Source organism: Ovis canadensis, chromosome 24 (genome assembly GCF_042477335.2).
Source record: "Ovis canadensis isolate MfBH-ARS-UI-01 breed Bighorn chromosome 24, ARS-UI_OviCan_v2, whole genome shotgun sequence".
Lineage (NCBI taxonomy): Eukaryota > Metazoa > Chordata > Mammalia > Artiodactyla > Bovidae > Ovis > Ovis canadensis.
Window position 1 is genome coordinate 41,671,505 of NC_091268.1, and position 25,604 is coordinate 41,697,108.

General features: G+C 47.8%; 2 protein-coding genes and 2 long non-coding RNA genes across 4 annotated transcripts; 2 read left to right on the forward strand and 2 right to left on the reverse strand.

Moving 5' to 3' along the window:
* Nucleotides 1–174: 174 nt before the first annotated feature.
* On the reverse strand, nt 175–16,730 carry KIF22 (kinesin family member 22). The gene is made up of 14 exons (XM_069569748.1): nt 16,029–16,730; nt 8,750–8,945; nt 7,313–7,440; nt 7,068–7,222; nt 6,466–6,675; nt 6,145–6,375; nt 5,855–6,008; nt 5,593–5,728; nt 3,361–3,529; nt 1,957–2,125; nt 1,510–1,577; nt 545–754; nt 398–457; nt 175–309 (listed from the first exon to the last, which is right to left on the reverse strand). Exons 1-14 carry the CDS (start codon nt 16,141–16,143, stop codon nt 262–264), a joined length of 2,049 nt encoding a protein of 682 aa, XP_069425849.1. The 5' UTR covers nt 16,144–16,730; the 3' UTR covers nt 175–261.
* Nucleotides 2,562–11,308, forward strand: LOC138428826 (uncharacterized). The gene is made up of 2 exons (XR_011252604.1): nt 2,562–3,322; nt 9,825–11,308. It is a non-coding gene; the product is annotated as an uncharacterized lncRNA (long non-coding RNA).
* LOC138428825 (uncharacterized) lies at nt 16,288–19,424 on the forward strand. The gene is made up of 2 exons (XR_011252603.1): nt 16,288–16,411; nt 18,164–19,424. It is a non-coding gene; the product is annotated as an uncharacterized lncRNA (long non-coding RNA).
* Nucleotides 19,425–22,694: 3,270 nt separating this feature from the next.
* Nucleotides 22,695–25,300, reverse strand: ZG16 (zymogen granule protein 16). Its single transcript, XM_069570386.1, has 4 exons — nt 25,064–25,300; nt 24,217–24,278; nt 23,901–24,033; nt 22,695–23,148 (listed from the first exon to the last, which is right to left on the reverse strand). Exons 2-4 carry the CDS (start codon nt 24,269–24,271, stop codon nt 22,833–22,835), a joined length of 504 nt encoding a protein of 167 aa, XP_069426487.1. The 5' UTR covers nt 24,272–24,278; nt 25,064–25,300; the 3' UTR covers nt 22,695–22,832.
* Between the last annotated feature and the right edge of the window lie 304 nt (nt 25,301–25,604).

Sequence of the window (25,604 nt, forward strand, 5' to 3'; positions counted from 1 at the left end):
TCTCGGCCACCGTCCCGTCCCCCTCCCACTCCAGCGGTTTATTTACAATCCTGCGCTGCTTCGCGTTTTCCCAAAGATGGCGCCCAAAGAAGTTTGCAGGCTGAGCTTGTGGCCCATCCCAAGGGCAATTATACCCCGGCCCCGCCCCCGTAGTCCCAAGAATCAGGCTGAAGCAACGGAGTGAAAACTGTATTTACAAGACAAGCAGTTACACAAGGACTTAAAAAAAAACAACGGGAGGGTACAGAGGGGAGCCGGCAGTCAGGAGGGGCCACAGCCCCGGCCCGCGGCAAGACCCAGGATGTTTGCCTGCAACACAGGAGGGAAGGGGAGAGCAGGTTTAGAGCCGGGCAGGGTACAAACCAGGGTAACAAGGGGGCCCGAGCCGCGAGCTCACCTTCAGGAACGACTCCATCTGTTTCCCCGACATGCCCTCCACGCGTTCCAGGTCCTCAACCTGGCAGGACAACAGCGATGGGGAAGGGTCTAGGCCAGGTGTCCCCCACCCAACTCCATTCCAGGGCTGTCCTCCCTGAGCCATTACCTGGCTGAAGGGGCCGTGGAGCTCCCTCCAGCCCACGATGAGCTGAGCCTTCTTTTGGCCAATGCGCTGCAGGCTGCGCAGATCACGGGCTGAGCCTTCGTTCAGCAGATCTAATATTTTTTGGCGACCATGGGCCAGTAGCTCTGGGCTGATCTGCAGCTCCCAGCCGTCCTCAGCCTTCTCTGGCTGTGATGCATCCAGGGACTCCAGCTATGAGGCAGGAGGTGAGTGACAGAAACAGCAGAGTTTGCTGTTTGGCCCGCGGCAATGAACCGCTCTGGACTCCTCTGCCAAGGATAGGAGTCTTAACAGCAGCTACCTGCCCGCCCTCCCCAGCCTCTGTTTCCCTCCTGTCTAGTGTCTGTCCCAGCACCCTTCCCTCTGGTCACTCTGGCGTGATTCCCAATTTATCTGATCTGTGAAAGAGTAGAATAGAGTTGTTGTGAGGATCAAATTAGTTAATGAATGTAAAACACACAGTAAGCTCTTAAATCTGGTCCCTCATTTCTGAAAAGAGTAAGTTCTTTCATCTCCAGGAAGGCACATAAGACAAAGTACTCAACAAATGACTCTCAACTGATGTCATCTCAGTTTAAAAACTGAGGTGTCTTTCAGTGTCATTTCTTGACTGTTTAGTTGTCTGCCTAAGTGGGCGCTGTAGTTTGTAGAGGGCAGGACCCAGGCTACACACTGTGCCTAGTAAGTAGCTACTGACAGAGTGCGAGCCATCAGGGAGAAAGAAAAATAAAAGGTGATGGACACCCATCCTGCTAGGTACATTCATATTACCACATTTCATCCTAAATGCCCTGTAAGACATTCTGAGGGTAAGCAACATGGAAGGGTTGTGAATAGCTGATAAGTGTATGGACAGGCTATGTAACTCTGTGGCCAGTCCTCTTCCCACTAGAGGTCTCTGCCTCTTCTGGGCTCTAGGTGTAGCCTAAGCCTGCAGGGACTCTCACCTTTCTCTTCCGGCCTTTCTTCTTCAAGATATGGATCTCGGCATTTGGGGATGCTGCCTGCTCCTGAACTGAAAGTATGAATTATGAGCTGGAGTCAGAGCAGAGGCCACTTTTCAGCCCCCTGGTAGCCATGTGGTCTTCCATTACTGATTCCTCAGTTCCCCTCCACCCCAAGTTAACCTTCTCTTTTGTTTCCACAGGACCTTTCTTCTACTTGTACATGAAAGTAATCTCAGTTGGTCTTTCATGATAATCAGTCATGCAGTGGTCAGTCTACCCCACTGTACGAAATGAGAGCAGTACACCCAGCTCTTATTTCATATCCACTTTCCCCCTTTCCATCATGGTGGGAGGACATGAGTGATGTAAGGACAACTGCTCCAAATACCGCCTTCCTTCCAAGATCTCAGTTATCTGGGCCCTTCTGGCCCCTACAGCCAAACTTACTCAGTTGTAGAGGCATCACCACTGCCTTTTTAAGGGGCTTAGCCACTGTGACTGTACGGCGAGCAAGGGGTCTGAGCATTGTGGAAGAGTAGTTCTCTTTCTCCTTGGGGTCAGCAGCCTCCTGGGCCAGCACTTTGGCTTCCAGTTCTTTTTGCTTCATCTTAAGCCTCTGTTAGAAAGGATCAGGGAGAGATATGACCCAGAACCAACTTTAAGGCAGTGGATTAGGAAAGTGAGTCTACAGGGCTCTGAGGCCTTAGAAGAGCAGAGTGAGCACCAACAAGAGAAACTACCAGGAGACAGCTGGAGCCCAGGGTAATTAAGGGCTTTCTTGGACGTAAGTTTGAGTGAACTCCGGGAGATGGTGATGGACAGGGAGGCCTGGTGTGCTGCGATTCATGGGGTAGCAAAGAGTCGGACACGACTGAGTGACTGAACTGAATGATCAGGAAAATAGATGGGGAAACAGTGTCAGACTTTATTTTGGGGGGCTCTAAAATCACTGCAGATGGTGATTGCAGCCATGAAATTAAAAGACACTTACTCCTTGGAAGGAAAGTTATGATCAACCTAGATTGCATATTAAAAAGCAGAGATATTACTTTGCCAACAAAGGTCCATCTAGTCAAGGCTATGATTTTTCCAGTGGTCATATATGGATGTGAGAGTTGGACCGTGAAGAAAGCTGAGCGCCGAAGAATTGATGCTTTTGAACTGTGGTGCTGGAGAAGACTCTTGCGAGTCCCCTGGACTGCAAGGAGATCCAACCAGTTCATCCTAAAGGAGACCAGTCCTGGGTGTTCATTGGAAGGACTGATGCTGAGGCTGAAACTCTAATACTCTGGCCACCTCATGCAAAGAGTTGACTCATTAAAGACCCTGGTGCTGGGAGGGATTGGGGGCAGGAGAAGGGAACGACAAAGGATGAGATGGCTGGATGGCATCACCGACTCGATGCAGAAGAGTTTGGGTGAACTCCGGGAGTTGGTGATGGACAGGGAGGCCTGGTGTGCTGCGATTCATGGAGTTGCAAAGAGTCAGACACGACTGAGCGGCTGAACTGAATGATCAGAGCTGCCCAGAGGTGGAAGGAGCTTCTTTGTGAAATACTGGGGGGAAAGGCTATTCAAGCAGAGTCCTGACTTAATTTTATCTGGGTTTTAGCAAATGGCAATGTCCTACTCTTGTACCTAGAATTTTTTTCTCTTGCCCCCTCACATAGGATCTCAATAATTTTTCAAAGTTCAGCCATGTTAAGGACATTCAAGCAGAGAACCGAGGGATTCCAGTGTTGGGTGAAAACTGGATGCTGGTCCAGCCTTTCCGGTCCTTCCCTATCTGAAGATCCTCTTGACTGTTTCTCAAGGTCAGCAGGAATCCCAGCTCCAGCCTCCCAACACTTACCTCAATTTCCAAATCCTTCTCTTCCACTGTCTTCATAAGCACCATCCGCTCTCGCTTTGGGGTGCTCAGCAGAGGGGTCCCCTGGCTCCCCTGGGAGCCCAGCAGACGGTCCAAGCTTAGAAGGCGCTCCAGCATTGCCGGATCCATGCTGCTTAGCTTCTGTAGAGGGCTGAGCACACAAAGAGGTTACTCCGCACTTACCTCTTCTCTCATCCTCCTCTCCAGCAGCAGGATTCCTCTCATCCTGCCTTAACTTGGTGTTTCTGTGGTTCTACAACCCTACTATTAACTTGCTGGCAACCCTGTACAAGTTATCCAGACACTCTGGGTGCAGGGTCTTCTTTAGGTGAATGGGGATCAATCACTACTTGCCCAGGTAAAGCTCTCAGGGAGGCCAGGAGATCAAATGAGAAGAAGCATTTCATGACCACTGAATGTGGCAGGTATTCATGGGATCTAAGACATCCCCCTGCCCTAAGGCACTCACTGTCGAACACTAAGATCATAAGGTGACAGCAAGGGCCATCCGTACGCCTGTTCATTTGGAGGAGCAGTGGGTGCAAGATTCACGGAGGAGGTCATCTTCAGCGGGGCTCTGAAAACCCCTGAAGACCTCAAATGCCAAGCCTTTCTCCTGTGGGCAGTAGGAAAAGCCTCTTCAAAAGGAGACCTGACTTAATCTGAACATGGTAACATTTGTTCCTTCTGTCTGGAATTTCCCCCTCACATCTGATCTCCATTGTCATTCAAAGTCAGTTTGATGCTACCTTTCAGGTGATGCCAGCTTGGCTGTGTTATCTTCTTTCCTACATTATGAACTAGCTTCTTGAGGATAGAAACTGCCCTGTTCTTTATGTACAAGGGCCTCAGAGAGCAGGATCGGAAAGTAGAGGTGAATACAGTAGCCATTTCTTCTTTCCTGGCTGTCGCAGAACTAAAGGGTCCTCCTTCCCTATTGAGCTCTTTACTGTCGACCTTTCGGCATATACGATGTTCCCGTCTTGCTTCCTCTACTGAAATGTGAGCCCGCTGAGGTCAGGGTCTGTTTAGGTCTGATGGGCCCCACATCTAATGGCAACCCATTCCAGTACGCTTGCCTGGAAAATCCCATGGACGGAGGACCTGGGTGGCTGCAGTCCATGGGATCGCACAGAGTCGGACACGACTGAAGTGACTTAGCAGCAGCAGCCCCACATTTGAGGTTACCCAAGGTCCCTATCTGGCAGAGACCTTGCCTGTTCACGTGTTTTACACATGTGCATGTGTATGTTTCTCTTGAGTCTGTACACATATGAGAGGGGACTGCTGACAAACAGTTTAAGAAGGACAAGATCGAGAGATGGGGTTCCGAGTGAACACAAGTACCTAAGTGCTTTTTGCTATCCTTTCTAAAATAGTGAGTTGGTCAAAAAGTTCAGGTTTTCCTGTAAGATGCTATGAAAAAACCTGAATGAATCTTTTGGCCAACCTGATACAACTGTCCCCTGGGGCAGAATGTGCACTAATCCTTGGCCTCCTCAGGTCACCTCTGTTCAGTTCTTAGGACTTACGAGAGCTGAGAAGCTTTATTGGAGCTAGGGGTAGAAAAAAGACAAAGATCAAGATGCAAGTGGTTCCTTGGAAGGCTAGGTGGCCAGACACAGAAAGCAAGACCACTGAACAGGGGTGACTTGAACATGAATGCATACTGGGCCATGAGGTGGGGCTATCAGAACAGGAAGGGAGGTCACACACCTCCCTTGTTTGGATTCAGCGTAGAAACAGGGCAAAGTTAGGACAGCAGCTGACCCCATGGAGAGTTACAGAAAGGCTGGACTCTGGACACACAGACTGAGTCTCAATGAGACATTTTTCTATCTCCTTTGCTATGCTTTATCCTTGGGACCTGAAAGACCTGGTCCTCATTACTCCTTGAATCAGAAGCGAAAGTGCTCATCCTTGAAACATTGGTGCCAAAATGTGAGACTTTGCTGACTGTCTAAAGGAGTTGGAAAATAGAAAAGAGGGGTGGAGGTGGCAGCTAGGAGCTCAAGGAGCCTCCTTATGACCCCTGATAGCAGCATCAAGGCTGGAGGTTGCAATGAGTTCAGTAGAGTAGGATTTTGGCTGAATCCAGTGGAAGAACAAGTTCACAACTCAAGGATCCAACAGACTAAACCCACAGCCACTCTCCACCCAACCCGGGCACAACAGGAAAGGGACTATGCCCAAGACTCCTCCCTCTCTGCTCACCTGAGTTTCTGGGAGGCAGAGGCTGGAGCTATTGGGAGTTCGGGACTCCCAGTTTCCTCTTCCTCAGGGCCTCGGGCTCTCTTTGCCTCTGATGGGCCTAGCAGTTCTTTCTGAGACAGTTTTACAGGTGCCAAGACTAGGGGAAGATGGCAGGGTAGGGAAAGAGGGGGGCGTCAATTTCTGTGCTGATCCTTGGTGGATTCAGCAAACTCCCCAGGTGTCCAGCCTTGGCCTGTCCACTCCAGCCCACCCAAGTCCTCACCAGGAAGCTGCAGGCTCTCATTGGTAAAAGGCCGGTTGATCACCTCCTTGGACCTGGCTGCAAAGTTGAGTGCAGAGACTGTGTCCAGGTAAAAGCGTCTCTCAGGGGCAATGTTGGCAATGAGGATGCTGTGGGCTGAGCCACCCAAAGAGTCCTGAGAGATGGGGACAGGGCAGGGTGGGTCAGTCAGTAGCCTCACCTTCCCCTTCCCTGACCGCTGTTCCTCGATACTCCAGCAGGCCCGAGAACCCCTTTCTCCAGCCCCTTTTACCCGAGATGGGAGGCCTGACCTGCAACAGGCGAGTGAGCTTGCTGTCCCGGTAGGGTACCCGAGGGAGGCCCTGGTTCAAAGCATCCACCACCTTGCCCAATACAAACAGGGAGGTGTTGATGGCTCCACTCTCCTTCAGCCTTAGGCCCTTGTTGCCTGTGCGCCGGTTGTCCTCTGAGCCAGCCAAGTCAATCAAGTAGAGTTTCCCTTCCCGCTGGCGAAATGGGGCTAAGCGTTCTCGCTGATCCACCTGGGGGCAAGAGCAAGGGCCCCCATTTAATTCAAATTCTGGGGGCTCCGCAGGTCCTCACCCCTGTCGGGGGTGGAGGAGAGGTCTCACCTTAACCAGGAGCACAGCATGACTGCGGGAAGAGCGCTGGTTGAGCCGGGTGGCTCCCACCGTCCGATTTCGGCTGGCTGGCAGGAAATGCCGCTCAAAATCAGCAAAGCTAGTGATGGGCTTCTGCGTGAGGCCCGGAATCAGGATATTTCCTCGGCAGTCTTCTCGGATCACCAGGTCTCCCGATGAAGGTTCCAAGAGGTCTAATACCTATGTGAGCAGTGAGGGGTAGGGCCAATTCTCCACTTACAGGCTGCCTACTTCCTGCCTGTGGTTCTCGTTTTCTTTGCTGGATTCTCAGAGTTGTGCCATCTGCTACCCTAACCTCTGTCTTTCCAGGTGTCCTTGCTAGATCAAAACTTCATGTTCCAGAACCGGGTCTGATTTTTACCCTTTGTTTCTTCCCTCCCCAATCAGAAAGGGCCCTTGAGGACTTCCTGGTGGTCCAGTGGCTAAGACTCCACACTCCCAGTACAGGGGGCCTGGGTTCGATCCCTGGTCAGGGAACTAGATCCCACATGGCAACTAATGATCCCACATGTGCCTCAATTAAGACCCTGAGCAGCGAAATGAATATTTAAAAATGGGGCTGGGGGGCTCACCTTTTCCTGGTAGATCTCTAAGTAGGACATAGTAACAGAGAGGGCCCACGGCCGGCCCTCAGCACCCTCCTCCCTCGTGAGCTGTAGGAGGTCCATGAGAGCCCGAGGAATCACCCCAGGCTGCTCTGGGCTGCCCAGCATTGTGTGTGTCTTCCCTGGGGAAAGAGTGGAGAGAGCTGTGAGATTTTCTTCCCCGTTCCCGAGTCCCTTCTGGCCCAGGGCTGCTCTGTATCTGGCCTCCTCACCTGCCCCTGTGGGCCCATAGGCGAGCACACTGGCATTCTGCCCTTCTAGCAAGTGCCTCAGGATGGGCTGCACCGATCCTGCATAGATGTCCTGCTGAGAGCTCCTCTCCCCATAGAAAGCATCAAACCTGCGGGCAGGAAGAAAGGCGGGACTCAGTAGCAGGTTCCATTCTCACCCAGGTCTAGAGGATAAAACTGGTCTCACGTTTAAGGGTCCCTATTCTTCTTCTTACACAAAGGTCTAAGAAAGTGCCCACTGAACACCCATTCTGTCCCAGTCTCTGTTTTGGTGTAGAAACACAGAGATGAATTTGGTATCCCTGCTCTTAGGAGTTCTGCAGTCTGGTGGCATAGATAGATACCCACACTTTGCTGTGACTCAGGAAACAAAGATGAGAATGCACTAGAAGGAGTAACATTCCGCCTGGGGAAGGAGGATTTTTGCCAGAGAGAGAAGAGAAAGATACTCTAAGTGTCAAAAATAGCACACAAGACATGGTATAAAAGGGCCAGGCTTCCCAATCCTTTTTCATAACACAGAATTTATAGAAAGAGGCATCTGTACACCACATGGAGTAAAGACTAGATGAGACTTGACACACCTGAAGCTTAGTCACTGTACTCTGACGGAGAAGCTTCGGTTGAGGCAGGGATTAGCACTGATATAGTGGAGTGTAGCATGTGCTGGGGGAAATGAGGCTGGAAAGAATCTAAAGCCAAGTTGTCAAGGGCCTAGAACAAGGTTGGCAAACTTTTTCCATAAGAAGCCAGATAGTAAACATTTGGGGCTCTGTGGACTACATGGTTCCTTTCACAACTGCTCACCTGTCACTGTAGTCAGGCAGAAAGCAGCCGCAGATAGTATGTAAATAAATGAGCATGACTATATTCCAATAAAGCCTTATTTACACAAAGTCTGCTGACAGATTTCACCTGCAGATCTTAGTTTGCCACCCTCTGGCCTAGAATGACAGGCCAAGGAGCCTGAACTTTAAATCTCCCAAGGAATTTTAAAACAGCTGTAAGCTCTATCCCCCGAACATGGGCGGTCTTATCTGACACCACCCAGCCACAGCCTGGGCTGGCTGGCTGGTCTACGTTTCCCCAGTCCTTCCCACCCCTCCCCAAAGGTCCGAGCTGGACTCCCCAGCTCGCCTTTGCTGCTCCTTCCCCACTTTGCGCCTGCTTCCCCTCTAAGACTGTGAATAGCAACGTGCATCTGACTCAGCCTCCAGCCTTCCCCACACTCTCCTGGACAGGCCCTATCGCAGTGGGCACCCATGAACATTACCCAAAGCAAAGGTGTGGCAAACAAAGCTGCACTAAGGAAGGAAGAAGGATCCTCAGGAGGAGGTCTGAGAAATCACTTCTGGGCAAGTGATAGTGCGAGCAGGCCTAGGAGAGAGAGAGAGGGAGGGAGTGTGGCCTGAACCTTACTGGTATTTGAGAGTCTCTTGGTGGTTCCTCCAGTTGGCAATCTCCAGAGAACAGCTGTCCAGGCCCCGCACACAGAGGGTGTCGTTTTCTTCAGCTGTCCCATCCACAAACGGGCGCAGTCTCACAGCTACCCTCACTCGAGCTGGAGGTGGGCGCCGGGCAGCTCCCACCTTGCTTAGCCGACAGCGACCGGCTCCTAGAAGATCATTTTTAGGTATGAAGCATGGTGGCAGCTTTGCTGAGAGATAAGGGTATGAGTGGGCTTCCTGGTGGCACTAGTGGTAAAGAACCCACTGCCAATGGGGGAGACCTAAGAGACACAGCTTCAAACCCTGGGTGGGGAAGATGCCCTGGAGAAGGGCATGGCAACCCACTCCAGTGTTCTTGCCTGGGAAATCCCATGGCCAGAGGAGCCTCACGGGCTACAGTCCATAGGGTTGCAAAGAGTGGGACACGAGTGGCGCAACTGAGCACACACGAACACACAAGGCTAGCAGTCTTGGAGGTGGAGGTAACTGAGCTGACCCCTGAAGAATAAGTAGGGTCACTGCCAAGCATTTCAGGGAGAAGGAAAGGCACGTGCAAAAAATATGGAGGGGTGAAAGCAGGCCCCCGTGTAGAACCACTAAGGCAGGACTGTGTGTGTCCTGTAGGTGAGTCAAACACAGAAGGGCAGGATGGAAGAGAAAGAGGAATCAAATACACAGTCTCAGGCAGGGTGCAGTGGGGGGCTGAAGGAGAGAGATTATCTATGGCTGGAACCATAAACCAGATCGTGTACTTAGCAAACATTCACATTTATGAAGCACTGGCTAAGTGCTGCTGCTACTAAGTCACTTCAGTTGTGTCAGACTAAGTGCTAGGCACACTTTAACTTCCATGGTGTCCCTGAAAGGTAGCTTCTGTCAGTCCTATTAACCTGTGAAGACGCTCACAGAAGTGCAGCCACTCTCCAAGCACCTCGGTGTTTTAGGCCTGGAGCCCTGTGGCTATTACTGTATCTTGAACCATAACCTACATTGTATCTTCTTTGCTATTCAGAGGAATAAACAGGGATTATTTAACTTATATGCAGAGTACATCATGAGAAACGCTGGACTGGAAGAAACACAAACTGGAATCAAGATTGCTGGAAGAAATATCAATAACCTCAGATATGCAGATGACACCACCCTTATGGCAGAAAGTGAAGAGGAACTAAAAAGCCTCTTGATGAAAGTAAAAGAGGAGAGTGAAAAAGTTGGCTTAAAGCTCAACATTCAGAAAACGAAGATCATGGCATCTGGTCCCATCACTTCATGGGAAATAGATGGGGAAACAGTGTAAACAGTATCAGACTTTATTTTTGGGGGCTCCAAAACCACTGCAGATGGTGATTGCAGCCATGAAATCAAAAGACGCTTACTCCTTGGAAGAAAAGTTATGACCAACCTAGATAGTATATTCAAAAGCAGAGACATTACTTTGCCGACTACGGTCCGTCTAGTCAAGGCTATGGTTTTTCCCGTAGTCATGTATGGATGTGAGAGTTGGACTGTGAAGAAAGCTGAGCGCCGAAGAATTGATGCTTTTGAACTGTGGTGTTGGAAAAGACTCTTGAGAGTCCCTTGGACTGCAAGGAGATCCAACCAGTCCATTCTGAAGAAGATCAACCCTGGGATTTATTTGGAGGGAATGATGCTAAAGCTGAAACTCCAGTACTTTGGCCACCTCATGCGAAGAGTTGACTCACTGGAAAAGACTTTGATGCTGGGAGGGATTGGGGGCAGAAGAAGGGGACAACAGAGGATGAGATGGCTGAATGGCATCACTGACTCGATGGATGCGAGTCTGAGTGAACTCCGGGAGTTGGTAATGGACAGGGAGGCCTGGCGGGCTGCGATTCATGGGGTCACAAAGAGTCGGACACGACTGAGCGACTGAACTGAACTGAACTGAACTGAAAAGCTGAGCAAAACCCCAGCATCTTCGTAGACTAAGAGACTCCCCCCGCCCACCCATAACCTTGACAACAGAGGCAGGGAAGGAAGCCTGAAGACTGTGTCCCAGAGAGCCCCCTGGGAGGGTCAGGGGACCACAGCTCATTTCAAGGGAAGCTCTTTCCACCCTGGCTGTGCTGGGTGTCTCTGCAAGTTTGGCCTCAGTTTCTATCCTGCTCAGCAAGTAGGTAAAAGTGGGTGTAAATTGTAATGTGCATACAGATAACCTAGAGGAGCTAAAGATTCTGCATTTCTAGCAACTTCTAGGTAATGCTTATGCTGCAGTGGGACACTGAATTGTCAAGGTGTGGCAGACCAGGACCTCACGGGATTCTTCTAGGATTAAGGAAGTGGACATTTGCCCCATCTAAAACCCAGTCACTGGACTCCCTGGCCTTTCTGCGCCTCTATTTTTGCCTGGAATTTCTTATCTATGTAAGTTCACACATACACACATATGCCCCCCTGCACAAACTGTTAAGTGATGGTTTTCTCTCTGTGGAGGGTCATGTGGGTTTATTTTCTATATTACCCAGTTTTGTAATGCTGTAACATTTGCAGTAAAAAATAACAGGACTTCCCTGGTGGTCCAGTGGTTAAGTGCTTCCATTACAGAAGGTGTGAGTTCAATCCCAGGTCAGGGAACTAAGATCCTGCATGCCAAGCGATGTGGTCAAAAAATTAAAAAACAAAACAAAACACGACACTGTGGACAACTTTGGGAAGGATAAAGTTAAGAGGCAGCCGCCAGTCCCTCAGCTTGCAAAGGCACTAACATGCAGTGCTTCTCTGCAGTAAGTTTTCTGTTTAGTTTGCTTCTCATAATTAAATCTAAGTCATTTGGCAGTGGGGGGGGGGGTAGTTATTTTTATCACTAAAAAACACAATTAAGATAAAACGGGGAGGGGCGGGGGGAGGCCTTTCTTTCCGTGAACTGAAAAAAATCTATGAGGTAGGTATTTCTGTATTTTAGATACCATACTGTAGCTCATAGCTAACAACAGAATTCAAACCTAGATTTCACCTCCAAAAATCTGCTTTTAATGAGGATGTCGTATTGCCTCCCTGTCACATACCAATTGGGAAAGTTCTTGATAGCTCTGACTCTTCATTTTTGCTGGTGGTGGCAGTTGGTTGCTGGGACCCACGGACCTCATATTAAGGTACCAGGCTGGTATCTGTGGCCAACAGAGAAATAGCAGGACAGGCTACCCCAGGAAGAATCTTTTATGTAAGTAAGGTATACCCACAAGCAGACGGCCTGTTCCAAAAACTGGGCCTCCGTTCCTTCATCTGACAAATGAAGCTAGCAACCCCATTTCTCACTTTACAGTTTACGAAGCACTTGGGCATCTAGTTTTCATTTGACCCTCATGGCAGTCCTGAAAGTCAGAAGGAAGTAGAAACATGCAGATGAGAAAACTAAGACCGCAAGGAGGTTAAAGACTTCTCAAAAACGTGTGCAGGAACCTCCCCTTGCCTGTCTTTCCCAGGTTTTTTTCAGCGAGAAGAGAACAGGGATGGTAGATACAGAAGCACTTAAAAAAGCTCAGTGAGCAGTACAAGGGGAAGGGGAAGTCTGTGGTGACGTAGAAAGAGTATAGACTCTGGCTAGACAGAGCTGGATTTCAATTCCAGCTCTAACACTTATCAGCTTGTGACCTTGGGCAAGTGACTTAACATCCATGAGCCCCAGTTTTCTTGTCTATAAAATAGGGAGAGGAGGGCCTTGGAAGGTCTTAATGAGGATTAAAAGTAACATGTAAAATGTCAACAGAGTAACTAGTACACAGTAAGTAGGTTGGTAACAATTCTAGTTAAGATGGCCTAGGTTCAAATCCTAGCTCTGCTACTTACAACTAACTAAATAACCTGGGGAAATGACTTTCCATTCCTATGCCTCAATTTCCACAACCTATCAAAATGGGAGTAAATAAAAATACTTGTTGGGTTCTTATGGCAGTAAATAAAGTCATTCACATAAAAGTGCTTAGAACAGCAAGAGCATTGGTGTGTGTGTATATGCTCAGTTATGCTGGATTCTTTATGACCCCATGGACTGTATGTAGCCTGCTAGGCTCCTCTGTCCGTGGAATTTTCCAGGCAAGACTACTGAGTGGGTTGCCATTTCTTAGTCCAGCGGATCTTCCCGACCCAGGGATCAAACCCGTGTCTCTTGTGTCTCCTGCCAACTGGCAGGCGGATTCTTTACCCCTGCGCCACCTGGGAAGCACAACAGCACTGGTACTTGATAAAAACCCAGTAAGCATCTTGTTATATATTCATCCATTTTCCAAATGAGGAAATGGCAGTATAGAGAGGTTAGCTAGCTTGCCCATAGTCAATAGCTAGCTAGTGACAGAGCTTCAGATGAAGGTCTAACTCTAAAGTGCATTGTGTGATTTCTGGGCCTTCTTAGACCCTACATCCCCATGGGCCTCAGAGTCGGAGACAAGTTCCTCTACTAGCTGTGTGACCTTAGGAAGGCTTCTTTCTTAACCTCTTCAAACCGGTTTCTTTTTATAAAAATAACAGTATCTACCTCATAAGATTGCGAGGAGCCAGAGAAATAATGTACATACAATGTTTTAACACAGCGCCAGCATAAGCACTCCACAGATGTCAGCTACTGTTGTAATCACACATTTCTCTTGCTACTCCGTTCAAGGCAACAACTCACCCCTGCCCTCATCATTCGGCAGGGTCACCAGTGACCTCTTTACCACTAGAGCCCACAGCCCGGTTCAGTCCCCACCCTGTTTGACTTCCCTGCAGTATTCTTTCCTTTGGAAAATACACTTCTCCCAGTTTTCCTGCCACCCACCAGCTGTCTAGAGACTCCTCAGTTTCTTCCAGTCTTAGATATTTTCCCTAAGCTCCTTCTATCCTCTTTCTAGATCAGGGCTGCTCAATTCCTGCACTATTGATATTGTGGGCTGGATAATTCTTTGGGGGTGGGGCTCCCCTGTGCATCGTAGGAAGTTTAGCACATATCCCACCACCACGACCACTGCAACAACCAAACATGTCTCCAGATATCACAAGTGTCCCCACGGGGAACACAACTGCCCCCAGTTGAGAACACCATTACTGACCGACTAATTTCACAGGCATGGTCACCTGTGCTCCTGACTTCAATTACCATCTCAAGGCTAATGACTCCTAATTGACACTTCTACACCAGAGTGCTCTCTGCTGCCCTGACACCTCCTCTTACACGGTATTTCAAACTCCACTCGTCTTAAACTGAATCCTTCCCCATCCCTCTGCAACCCCATCTTCCTTCTACGCTCTCTAACGTAAATAAATGGAACCAACCCCAAAGATCGGAGAGGCTTTCTTAACCTCATCTTCTCCCTCATTTCTCACATCAGTTCTTCATTAACATATGTGAATTCTACCTTTTTAAAATAAGTCCACTTCTTTCCTACTGTGCCGTCTTTGCCAAGATTGTCTTCATTTCAACAGCCTCCCCACTGGTCTCCTTGCCTCCAGTCTCATTCCCTTCCAATCATTCTTCCTCTACTTCCTCCCTAGCTTCTCCATCACACTCTATGTAGCTGTACATTTGTCTGTCTTTTTCATCTAACTGTGAATTCAGTGAAAACAAGTCTTACTTGGCTTGCCTTTATATTCCCAACATCCAGCACAGAGTAGGCTCTCGGGGGGTATTTGCTGAACAAATTAAAATCTGTCAAATGAATACCATAAACTGTAGCCACTGCCATTCTTCCTCCAGAGCTCAGAGTCCAGGGGAAGTTGGCAGGAGGCACATTCACACAACTGCCAATGGTAAAAGAGTCTATTTCACCATAAAAGCCACTTTGAAAAAAATAATATATATTTCTTAAAAGTCACTTTGAGGTTGGGAGAAGTTAGCACTTCTAATTATTTCTAATTTCCCCCTCTTCGATGATTCCCAAGCTTCATTCAACTTAACTCTTCTTTTATTGATGAGGAAATTGAGCCAAAGAGAGCATCTTTGGCCTCTCTTTACAACATAAATAAGAAATAGATCAGTTGGTGGTCTTTTTGATCCAACAAAGCGTAGCAAACTTCTATCCAACCTTTGAAACCCACTTCAAATATCACTTCCTTAATGAAGTCTTCCTAGAATACCCAAGAGTTTACTTCAGATTCTGTGTTCCCTATAGCAGTTTATACATACCTCTCATTGCTTTTTCATGATGTTATAGATTTTTATGACTATCTATTGATACAGACTAAAGCTCCTCTAAAGAAGGGACAATATTCATTCAAGCATTTTTATGATGTCTACAATGTACCAGACACAGTGGATCTTGGAAGGCTCAGGGTAGGTTGTGCTCAGACGGCAGGAATATCATGTGCTTGGGCAAAATGGTTAAGAGCAGAGACTCTAGAATCAGATTTGCTGAGTACGAATTCAGACTCCACTATTTACTGGTTGTGTTCACTTTGAGCAAGCTTTTTAACCTATCTATGGTTCTTTGGTTTCTTCATCTGTAAAACAGAACAATAGTAAACTACCTGATAGCAGCATGTAGAGATTAAATGATTCATTACCATAAAGTACTTACAACTGTGCCTCACCCCTAGCAAAGGCTCAACATGTGCTTGACATCCTATTAAATAGGTTTGCTTCCAAACAGGGCCCGACAAACAGTAAGGTCTCAGATAAATTCTATGGTGCCCATTATAATCACTGACCAGAATTCAGTGTACACAAAGGCAGAAGAGCAAGATTCTGAGTGTCCTAGTAATCTTTCCAAACAGTTCTGACTTGCAGGGCTATAGGAAACAGTCTCTTATTTCCCTTTTCTGTGATAACAGCACATCTTATGCTGTCAGCTCACACCCTGCTGCAGCCTGTCTGAACCTCTTACCTCTCTCAGGTATCTCCCTGCACCCAAACAACACGTCATACAGGAACTCTTCCCCCAACCAAACGTGTATCTAGATCCCTTTTGTCCCTATGGCTAGAGTATAAAGTTAGCTACTTTTCGCTCGCTTACTTCTGTAGTCTTCCGAGATACGTCGCTCTCCCCATTTTATTAACAAAGAAAACTGAAATTCACAAGGGAAAAGTGAGCTGGGGTCAAAAATGCGCCGGAACGAGGTCTCAGTGCGGGTCTACAGACTGACACCGAGAGCAGGAAGCAGAACTGCGACTCCCATCCACACACCGAGCTTTCTCCTCCCCGCCCCCGCGCCATCCGCGGTCTCCGGAACAACTCACGGAGCCCACACTGGACTCCGACCCATCGCCCCGCAAGTCTCCAGGCTACAGCAGCCGCCCTGCTCGAGTCGGGCTAACTTACCCGAGATCGCCGCCGCCATCTCGCGTCGCCTCCGCGCCGGGACCCCCGCGTCCATCCCACTCCCTCCCGGGGCCCGCCTCTCTATTCGAATTTCCCGCTGCCCCGCCCTCTCCATTGGGTTTCACCAATCACGGCTACTCGTCGCCGGAAGCTCCTGTATTTGCCTACCACTATCCCGCCCTCTAGGGCTCGCCTGCAGGTCTTTCAAGAGTTTCCCCTGGAGGAGAACGCATGCGCGCACGTCGGCTACTTAGCCGTTGACGTCGGGCTGGGGGCGTTCCCGTGCAAACTCCGCCGCCCTAGGCTTTCGCGACAGTGGCCGTCTGGGCCACTAGTGAGCGTTGCGGCGTACTGGGCTCCGGATACCTTCTGGGTTTCCAGGGGTAGGTTTGCGCTAAGTGTAGCGTTTTCGCTTCATTAATGCTAAGTCACTTCAGTCGTGTCCGACTCTGTGAGACCCCACAGACGGTAGCCCACTAGGCTCTGCTGTCCGTGGGATTCTCTAGGCAAGAACAGTGGAGCGGGTTGCCATTTCCTTCTCCAATGCATGAAAATGAAAAGTGAAAGTGAAGTCGCTCAGTCCTGTCTGATTCTTAACGACCCCATGGACTGAAGCCTACCAGGCTCCTCTGTCCATGGGATTTTCCAGGCAGGAGTACTGGAGTGGGGTGCCATTGCCTTCTCCATCGCTTCATTAGCCCCGCCTCAAATAGCTACGAATCGTGGTATGAATTGAGCAAGGGGTGATCGAAAGCACTTAATTGATTTATCGAAAAATTTCTCTGAACTGAAGACAACTTTCTCTATTTTCGTGGCAGAATAAAAGCACGTTACAGGAATAAAGATGTTGCACGGAAGTTGTTTCTCGCCTTTGTGGGGCGGGAATCGTTTTGTTTATTTGGGCACTTTGCCGTCAGGGCCAGTCAGCGGTCTAGTCACTAATTTAGGTCAGGACCACGCTGGCTAGATTGTGGGTAAATCACGTTGCACTCACGTTGCTGAGCCCAAAGCCACTCTGAGGTGTAGAGGCCAGGTGACCTATGTCCTCTTACGTCTTATGTCTGAGCCAAGGAGACCAACTCGGATGTTCTTTACTTTGTAACTCAGCATGTCCCTGGTCTGTCTCAGGCATGGTCCGTCTCTTACTTAGTGACTTAAATCTTGGTCAGCTTCGCCCTTGCTCCCATGTCCTGTGGATCTAGTCTGTTAAATAGTTCCCTCGCCCTTGTAGAAGCTTAACCATCTTTGAGCTCCTGGTAGGGCCGTGGTTTAGACATTATGTCCAGCATATCAGAAAACAAATACAGCACCAGTGATTCTCAAATTTTTTGGCCTTGGAATGCCTTTGAATTCTTAAAAATTAAAGCTCCAAAGATCTTCTGTTTATATGGGGTTTATCTATCCATATTTACTGGGTTAAAAATGAATACAAATTTGGAACATATTAATACACTTTAAAAAATTACAGAAAGAAATCTGTCGAGACAAAGTTGATTAGTGGTTGGCAGGGGATGGTAAGGAATTGATGAACTGGAACTGTTGCTAACAAATTGAAATTTCTTTCAGGAATGATGGAAATGTTCTGAAATTAGACAGTGGTGATAGTTGCATAATACAGTGAATGTACTAAAAACCACCAAAATGTACACTTAGAAATGATAAATTTTATGTTATATGAATTATGTCTCCATCTAAAAATTGCCCCACATTGCAATAATAAACTCTTTACATATAGATAACATTTTAGTTTTTAAAATGACTATTTTCCAAAGCAAAAAAGAAGAGTGACATTGTTTTACCTTTTTACAAACCAACCCGGGGATTTCTTTAGAAGGAATGATGCTAAAGCTGAAGCTCCAGTACTTTGCCCACCTCATGCGAAGAGTTGACTCATTGGACAAGACTTTGGTGCTGGGAGGCATTGGGGGCAAGAGGAGAGGGGGATCACCGAGGATGAGATGGCTGGATGGCATCACTGACTCGATGGACGCGAGTCTGAGTGAACTCTGGGAGTTGGTGATGGACAGGGAGGCCTGGCATGCTGCGATTCATGGGATTGCAAAGAGTTGGACATGACTGAGTGACTGAACTGAACTGAACTGAACTGAACTGAATGTCTGGTTTGAACTTCCCAGGTAATGCAGTGATAAAGAATCCACCTGCCAATGCAGAAGACTCGGGAGCCTCCAGTTCCATCTCTGGGTGGGAAAGATCCCCTGGAGTAGGAGATGGCAACCTTTTCCAGTATTCTTGCCTAGAAAATCCCACGGACAGGATTCTGGTCAGTTACAGTCCATGGGGTTGCAAACAGTTGGACACAACTGAGCTTGCACGCACAGTGTCTGATTTAAGATGAAACAGCAGGATTCTTATATGTGTTTCTGTAGTCAGTCTGTTGTAATATCACACATCATATAACCTCTTGAAAACTTAGCAATATACTCAAGAAAGAATGTAAGTAAAAAGTCAAATGGTATCTCAGTTTTTTAATGAAAATAGTTTTGACGTTGCAGACCCCTAACAGTGTCTCAGGAATCTCAAGAACCATTAGATGATTGGCATTTTGGTCTTCCCTGCACTTTACAGAGGACTATTTGGGCTTCCCTAGTGGTGCAGACAGTAAAGAATCTGCCTGCAATGCAGGAGACTTGGGTTGATCCCTGGGTTGGGAAGATCCCAAAGATCCCCTGGAGAAGAGAATGACTACCTACTCCAGTATTCCTTCTTGGAGAATTTCATGGACAGAGGAACCTGAAGGGCTACAGTCCATGGGGGTCACAAAGAGTCAGACACGACTGAGCAACTAACACTTTCATTTAGGTTTTCACATCTGTTGTCAGTCCCCAGATATATGGTAAGATACCTGCCAGAAATAGTGAAAAGAGCGTAGCTCAGAGAGTCAGGACTTCTAAGATAAAAATAAATAGCTTAGGTACAGGGCTTCGTTGCCAGGTGCATGGAGTCAAGATATTTAACCTCTTTGTGCCTTAATTTCCTTAGCTCTTGAAAGGGAATGATGGTTGGATCTACTGCCTAGGGATCTGCATCTGCCTGCTGGCAATTCCAATTGTTAAACACCTGATATTCCAAGAGAAACAATAATTTAAAAGGAAAAAAAAACCTTCCAAACTACATCCTTAAGGAGCAAAGGAGAGCAAAGTTGGGTATAAGAGCTGACACTAGGGACTTCCCTGGTCCAGTGGCTAAGGCTCTGTGTTCCCACTGCAGGGAGCCCAGGTTCAATCCCTGGTCAGGGAACTAGATCCTACAGGCCACAGCTAAGAGTGTGAATGCTGCAAATAAAGATCCTGCATGCCTCAACAAATATCGAAGATCTTGTTATTACAACTAAGAGCTGACACACTCAAATAAATAAAGAAAACAAACATTAAAAAAGACTCAATGAGTCCAAAAGCTATTTAGTTTTTCTTTTGTATTCCCCATCTCAGAGAATATCCTTCTTCCCAGTTGCCCAAGCTACTGATGTGGTAGTTCTAAATTCTCTTTCACTCACCCTCTTGCCTTTACTTATCAATTCTTCTGAGCCTATCTTCCCCCTCAAATCTCTCAAATTCTTCCCTTTTCTCTCTTTGTCATGCCTTTGTACAGACATTATCATTTCTGATCTAGAACTAGTCTCTTAACTCTTATCTCATCCTGCTTTATCTTTAGTCCATTTCCCCAATTTACACCAGAAAAATGCTGTACAGCTTATCAATCCAATGGGCAAAATTTGATTCAGTGCCATCCCATAACCCATTAAGTTTAAATAAATAGTTCAGTATTATGTTCATGGTTCCTGCCTGTCTATGAGGCTTCATCTTTGGCCCAATTGTGCTTTGCATTTTGCCTATACTGAACCACTGAACCATTTTGCCTGTATTGAATCATGCTAATCATCACACATGACTTGGGGGTGCAATCAAAAAGTAGGGTGAATTTTATCTTATGTGATTTATATATCAGTAAAAATATAGTTGCATAATATTCCATTCCATGGACTTGAGAGAAGTATTTCTACATAAGCTAGACTTAGCACTGTTGCTCCACAGACACACACACACAGACTTTCCTGACCTCCCAGAGAAAGTTAACCCTCCTTTTGGCTCTCTTAGCATATTACGAAAAACACCTTTGTTATGCCACCAAACCAACAGTTTAACTAGAGGAAAAGAACCAGATCTTCAGTACTCTTTGTATTCCTACCCTTTAGCAGGGACTATTTGGTAAATGATTAGCTTAATTCAGCACTCTTAAAACTCAAGTTTTTAAGTAAGGGGACATTTTCCTTAATCATAATCTCCTGCCAAAACCCAATAAGGACTAGATAAAAGCCAGGAGTCCCTCCCCTTAATTCCCTTCTGCCATGGCTGCCCCTTTGGTGCCAGTCCCCTAACTGGGTGAAAAAACACAGAGGCTTTCCTAAAGTTGACCAAATATCTGATCTGTTAAAAGCCCGTCAGATTCAGCCATAAGAAGGTGTAAAGTATTGATATATGCTCTAACATGGGTGAAACTTGAAAATACTATGTTAAATGGCAGAAGCTAGACATGAAAGGCCATGTTGTTGTATAATTTGATCTGTGTGAAATGTCTGGAATAAACAAACCTATAGAGACAGAAAAGAGATGAGGGTTACTAGGGGCTGGGGGAGAGGAGAATGGAGAGTGACTGCTTCATGGGGACAGGGTTTCTTTTTGAGGTGGTGAAACTATTCTGGGATTAGAGAGTGATGATGGTTCCACAATCTGTGAATACACTAAATACCTCTGAATGGCATACTTTAAAAGGGGGAATTTTGGACTTCCCTGGTGGTCCCCTGGCTAAGAATCCACCTGCCAATGCAGAGAAGAACATGGTTCGATCCCTGTTCGAGGAGGATTTCACACACTGTGGGGCAGCTAAGCCCACATACCACAACGACTGAAGTCCATGCACTCTAGAGCCAGGGCTCTGTAACAAGAAAAGCTACCACAATGAGAAGTCCAGGAAGAACAAAGAAGACCCCGTCAAAAAATAAATTTTTTTTAAAAAGGGTGAATTTTATGGGTCTTCCCTGGCCAGCCAGTGATTAAGACTTAGTGCTTCCAATGCAGGGGGTGTGGGTTCCAACCCAGGTTGGGGAACCATGCCAATCATCCCACATGACATGGGGGCGCAGTCCAAAAGTGGGGTGAATTTTACAGGATTTATATATCAATAAAATATAGTTGCATAATATTCCATTCCATGGACTTGAGAGAAATAAAGGCATTTTTATAAAAAACAGACTAGTCATGAGTTTGTATCATGCTAATATTTCTTTATAAAATTACATATACATGACTGTTATTTTTGTCTAATTGGGAAAAAGTGTGACCAAAATTCCCTGGGATGTGAATAAACCTATTGGGAGCAATGAGTAATCACCACCACAAGCACAAATAAACAAACAAAAAACTGTCAAAAATTTGGGACCAAGAACTAGAATTTCCAAAGCAACTATATACCCTTAAATCCTTCCTGAATATGTCCAGTCCCCCTAATGCTTCTCCCGGACTCTAAGTAGCCCCTTCAGTTCACGGAAACATGATGGACAATCTCCACCCCAACCCCACCTCCTGGAATACCCTTTTGTTTTGAGGGTAAAATTGGCAGAGTGGGCTTCCCTGGTGGCTCAGTGGTGAAGACTCCACCTGCCAATGCAGGAGATGCAGGTTCAATCCCTGGGTTGGGATGATCCTCTGGAGAAGGAAATGGCAACCTACTCCAGTATTCTTGTCTGGGAAATCCCATGAACAGAGGAGCCAGGCAAGCTACAGTCCATGGGGGTCATAAACAGTCGGATACAGCTGAGTGACTAGACAGCAACAACAGTTGGCAGAGTAAAAGCTGTTGAGCAGGTGGTGGCTTCCGGAGGAAAGAACTGAGGTCTGAGAGAGCTGAGCACGGACCACAGGACTTAGGTGTGAAGGCGGGAACTAGGATGGGGTAAATAGCCAGAGTCCTTGGCAGCCACTCGGGCTAAACTTTGGGAGTCGAGTGGGTTCTGGGAAAGAATGAAGGATGGTGACCTCCAGGCACCCACAAATGGTGAGTGGGTTGAGGTCAGGAGAGTGAGGTGACAGCCTGTTGGTGGAGAGGCACTATCTCAAGAAGACGAAGAAAGGGCTGGAGAGTGAAGCATCTGGAGTCTTGACGATAAGCCACGACTTGGCCTTAGCTTCAGCCTCCAGTTTGGGTAGACATTTGAAAAAAAGAATCAGTTCAGGCCAGAATCTTATCTCTTCTATATTTCTAAAAGTTATATCAGCTGAAAATACTTTTGTAAAGTTTAGTTATTTGGGGCTGTGCTGGGTCTTTGCTGCTGCACTCTGACTTTCTCTAGTTGTGGTGAGCCCTGGCTACTCTCCTGCTGGGGTGCATGGGCTTGTAGGCTTCAGTGGTTGTGGCAAATGGGTTCAGTTGCTCCTCGACATGTGGGATCCTCCCAGACCAGGCATCGAACCAATGTCTCTTGCATTGGCAGGCAGACTCTTAACCACTGGACCACTAAGGAAGACCTTATCTCCTCTTGATAAATTATGAAGAAAAGCTCAAGATTCTTTCACCTCTCTCCCTCCTCCTCCCACTCTTCCCCAGACTAACACACAACAAGTAGCCAGAAATGAGATTCACACATTCCTACCCAGAGTCAAGAGGTGCATCCCACTAGCTGTAGTCATGCCCTTTTATTGTTTGTTATTTTTTTTTAAATTGAGACATGTGGATGGTGGTTAGTGGTGAGTGGGTTCCCAAGTCCCCATTGTAGAGTTGCTGTGCAACTCAGCAGCTCTCGTAATCAGAGGGGTAGAGGTCCCAGTGGAAGCCGATGGCATCAATAAGGGAGCCAGATCGACCACTGATGAATCGTAGCACAGTGTTGGGGTACAGAGGAACAGCATTGAAACTTGTGCCTTTGTCTGTCCCGAAAGACAGGAAGCGGAACTTGTCCGTCACAAAGACCAGCTTTCTCAGGTAGGTCTTGTACTTTCCTGACACCTGAACGATGGATTCTCCAGGGTAGAGAAAGATCTCGTCCAGGTCTCCTGAGGTGCCACCCACATAGTCGCTCCACACCGTGCCGTAGCGCACCTGGAGACTAGGGGTGGAGTGAGGAGGGAAAGAAGGGAGACACTGAGTAAGGTGATCAGAATTCAGGAGCTGTTGGCCTACAGGCTGAGACCTTCAGACTGGTGATGGAGATGACAGCCCTGAAGAGTGTGAGGGTTGGATGAGCCCTGGAAGGTCATACATGGAACTTCAGCTCCTCATCTTGCTGATGAACAGGCTCACAGAGGGAAAACAGCTTGCCCGGAATCACCCAGACAGTGAAAATCAGAGCTTGCCTTCGGAGTCTACGTTCCCACTGGGGCCCTACTCCCTACTTGAAAGAAGAAAAGGGATTTTTTTTTTTTCCCAAACATCTGAAAGGCCCCCATGAGGGGAGAAACTTGTTCATGCTGTGCCAGGCTCCAATGTCAGAAAGACACACGTTTGGGGAGAGGCATCCAGTTAGAGACGGAAGATGCCAGGCAGGATTTAAACCTCGGGTTGGGGTAAACTAGACAATGCCCAGGTCCCTCAGAGGTTAGGGTATATGAGTTACTCATGATCACACATGTGGGAGTCTTAGGGGTTTCGGCAGCACAGGTCTCAAATCCAAGTCATCTAATAACTTTTCTGTATCATGTTATCCCTGTGACTTGCTGCTGTGACCCAAAGTGACTGCTGCTGCTGCTGCTAAGTCACTTTAGTCGTGTCCGACTCTGTGCGACCCCATGTCACTGAGACCTTCCTAACTTAGTAAGATCCTAGAAGGTCGCCAAAGCACAGAATCTTGAAGACGCTTACCCTACGATGTAGTAACTGCTGACTCGGATGCGAATGGCGGTGATGGGGCCATCCAGCTGGTTTCCAGACTGGGAGAATCGTTCTCCTCCCCCGCCTCCGTATTCTCCACTGTAGGAGGAGGCCCTGGGTTGAACTGGAGGGAAAGGAGGAGTTGTGGGGAGAAATCCCCTGAGAGCTCAGTTTCTCCACATCACCCCTCTTCCTCCCGCAGCTCAGTTCCCACCACGCCAAGTCAGCCTCTGAAAGCCTTGGCTGCCCGCAGCGCGGGCGGCTGTCTTCCCCTGATCTAGTCCTGGGCTTCGGGCTTCTCACTTACTCTCTGTGGCAGAGGCTGAGGCACAAAGTAGGGCGAGAAGAGCAGTGGTCCACATCCTGGGGCTGGAGTGAGAAGAAAGGGATTGAATAGTTGCCCTTATCCCCTCGGAGGCCATTTACCCAGGCTCCCCTGACCTCCAGCTGAGTCTTGGGGTTCTTGGTCCTTCAATGCAGACCTCGTCCACTCAGTCTTCAGCTTTGAAAGAACTGCCCATAGTCTCAAGTCCTGTTCATCACAGATACTATCTTACGTGTCCTTAATCCCTCTCTGTCTCCCCTGTCTGGCTACAACCAACCCTCCTTTTCCCTCCTGACTTTCTATCTGGATTAAGCTGTGTCGACCCCTGTTCCGTCCTAGCACAAAGCAGGAAAGGAATTTTCTAAAGTGAGGGACTTCCCTGGTGGTCCAGTGGTTAGGACTCCACACTTCCACTGCAAGGAGAACAGGTTCCATCCCTGGTTGGGGAACTAAGACCTACAAGCCACATGGCAAAGCCAAAAAAAAAAAAAAGGTGGAGGACATCTCCAAATTATAGAGATGGTTGAGTTCATCAAACCAGGAGTCTGAGAAAAGCTTAAAGGAAGTCGGGCTGGGGTAGATTGGCCCAGCTTGTGGGGCATCTGGGGCATAGTTTAAATTCCTAGGTTGGGCCTTTTCTCAAATTGGAAAGAAAGGAGCATTTTAGAGCATTTATCTGTCACTTGGAGAGTGAACACGGTAATAGAAGAGACAGCCAGCATCACCATCCAAGCAGTTCTGGTGGAGATGGGATAGCCCAAGAAGTTTGAGAAGGAGCTGGAATCAGCTTAAGAAATTAGATGCCAGGTGCCTGGTCTATTTGTCATACCTCTTTCTCTGCTAACACAAATCTGGCCACGGGTGTATCCCAGGTGTCTCCAGCCCTACAGTTGAGATCCAGACGTCTTTACACCTAAGACTAGCTCCGATTCAGATGCCCCGGTTAGTTGACACCCAGGTCTTTCCTGCGGCTCATAGGGAGTCTCATCTTCAGCTCAGCTTGAATTTTCCCCTAACCCAGATCCAGGAATCCCCGTCACCCCCTAGCCAATACCTCTTTCACCCCTCACCTGGCAGTTTCAAGTGCAAAATAGCTCCCCTAGAAACTTCCAGATCTTTTATACCAAGTCCAAGCCCTCCCCCTGCTGTTTATCGTGTGAACCTCACCTCCTGAGCAAACATGACCAGACTCCTAGGATCAGTTGTCAGGCAGGGTCTGGAACTTATCCTACCCCAAGGGTTACAGGTGGCAGGGTGGGGCCAACTCTGGGCCAAGGCCTAGATCTCAGGAGAGGCAGAATAAACTTGGGAAACTATCACCAACCAAAAGGCCAGCAGCTGTGGGCAGGCAGCACTGCTCATCACCTGGT

Bases quoted from the DNA above. Each gene is read 5' to 3' on its own strand.
- KIF22 (XM_069569748.1), bottom strand. From the start codon at position 16,143: ATGGAGAGGGCGGGGCAGCGGGAAATTCGAATAGAGAGGCGGGCCCCG. The intron at 755-1,509 runs GTGAGAGTCCCT...CCTGCCTCATAG, and splicing joins AGAAAGGCCGGAAGAGAAAG to CTGGAGTCCCTGGATGCATC. The intron at 310-397 runs GTGAGCTCGCGG...CCTGTGTTGCAG, and splicing joins AGATGGAGTCGTTCCTGAAG to GCAAACATCCTGGGTCTTGC.
- ZG16 (XM_069570386.1), bottom strand. From the start codon at position 24,271: ATGTGGACCACTGCTCTTCTCGCCCTACTTTGTGCCTCAGCCTCTGCC. The intron at 24,034-24,216 runs GTAAGTGAGAAG...CTTTCCCTCCAG, and splicing joins CTCAGCCTCTGCCACAGAGA to TTCAACCCAGGGCCTCCTCC. The intron at 23,149-23,900 runs GTAAGCGTCTTC...CTCCACCCCTAG, and splicing joins AGCAGTTACTACATCGTAGG to TCTCCAGGTGCGCTACGGCA.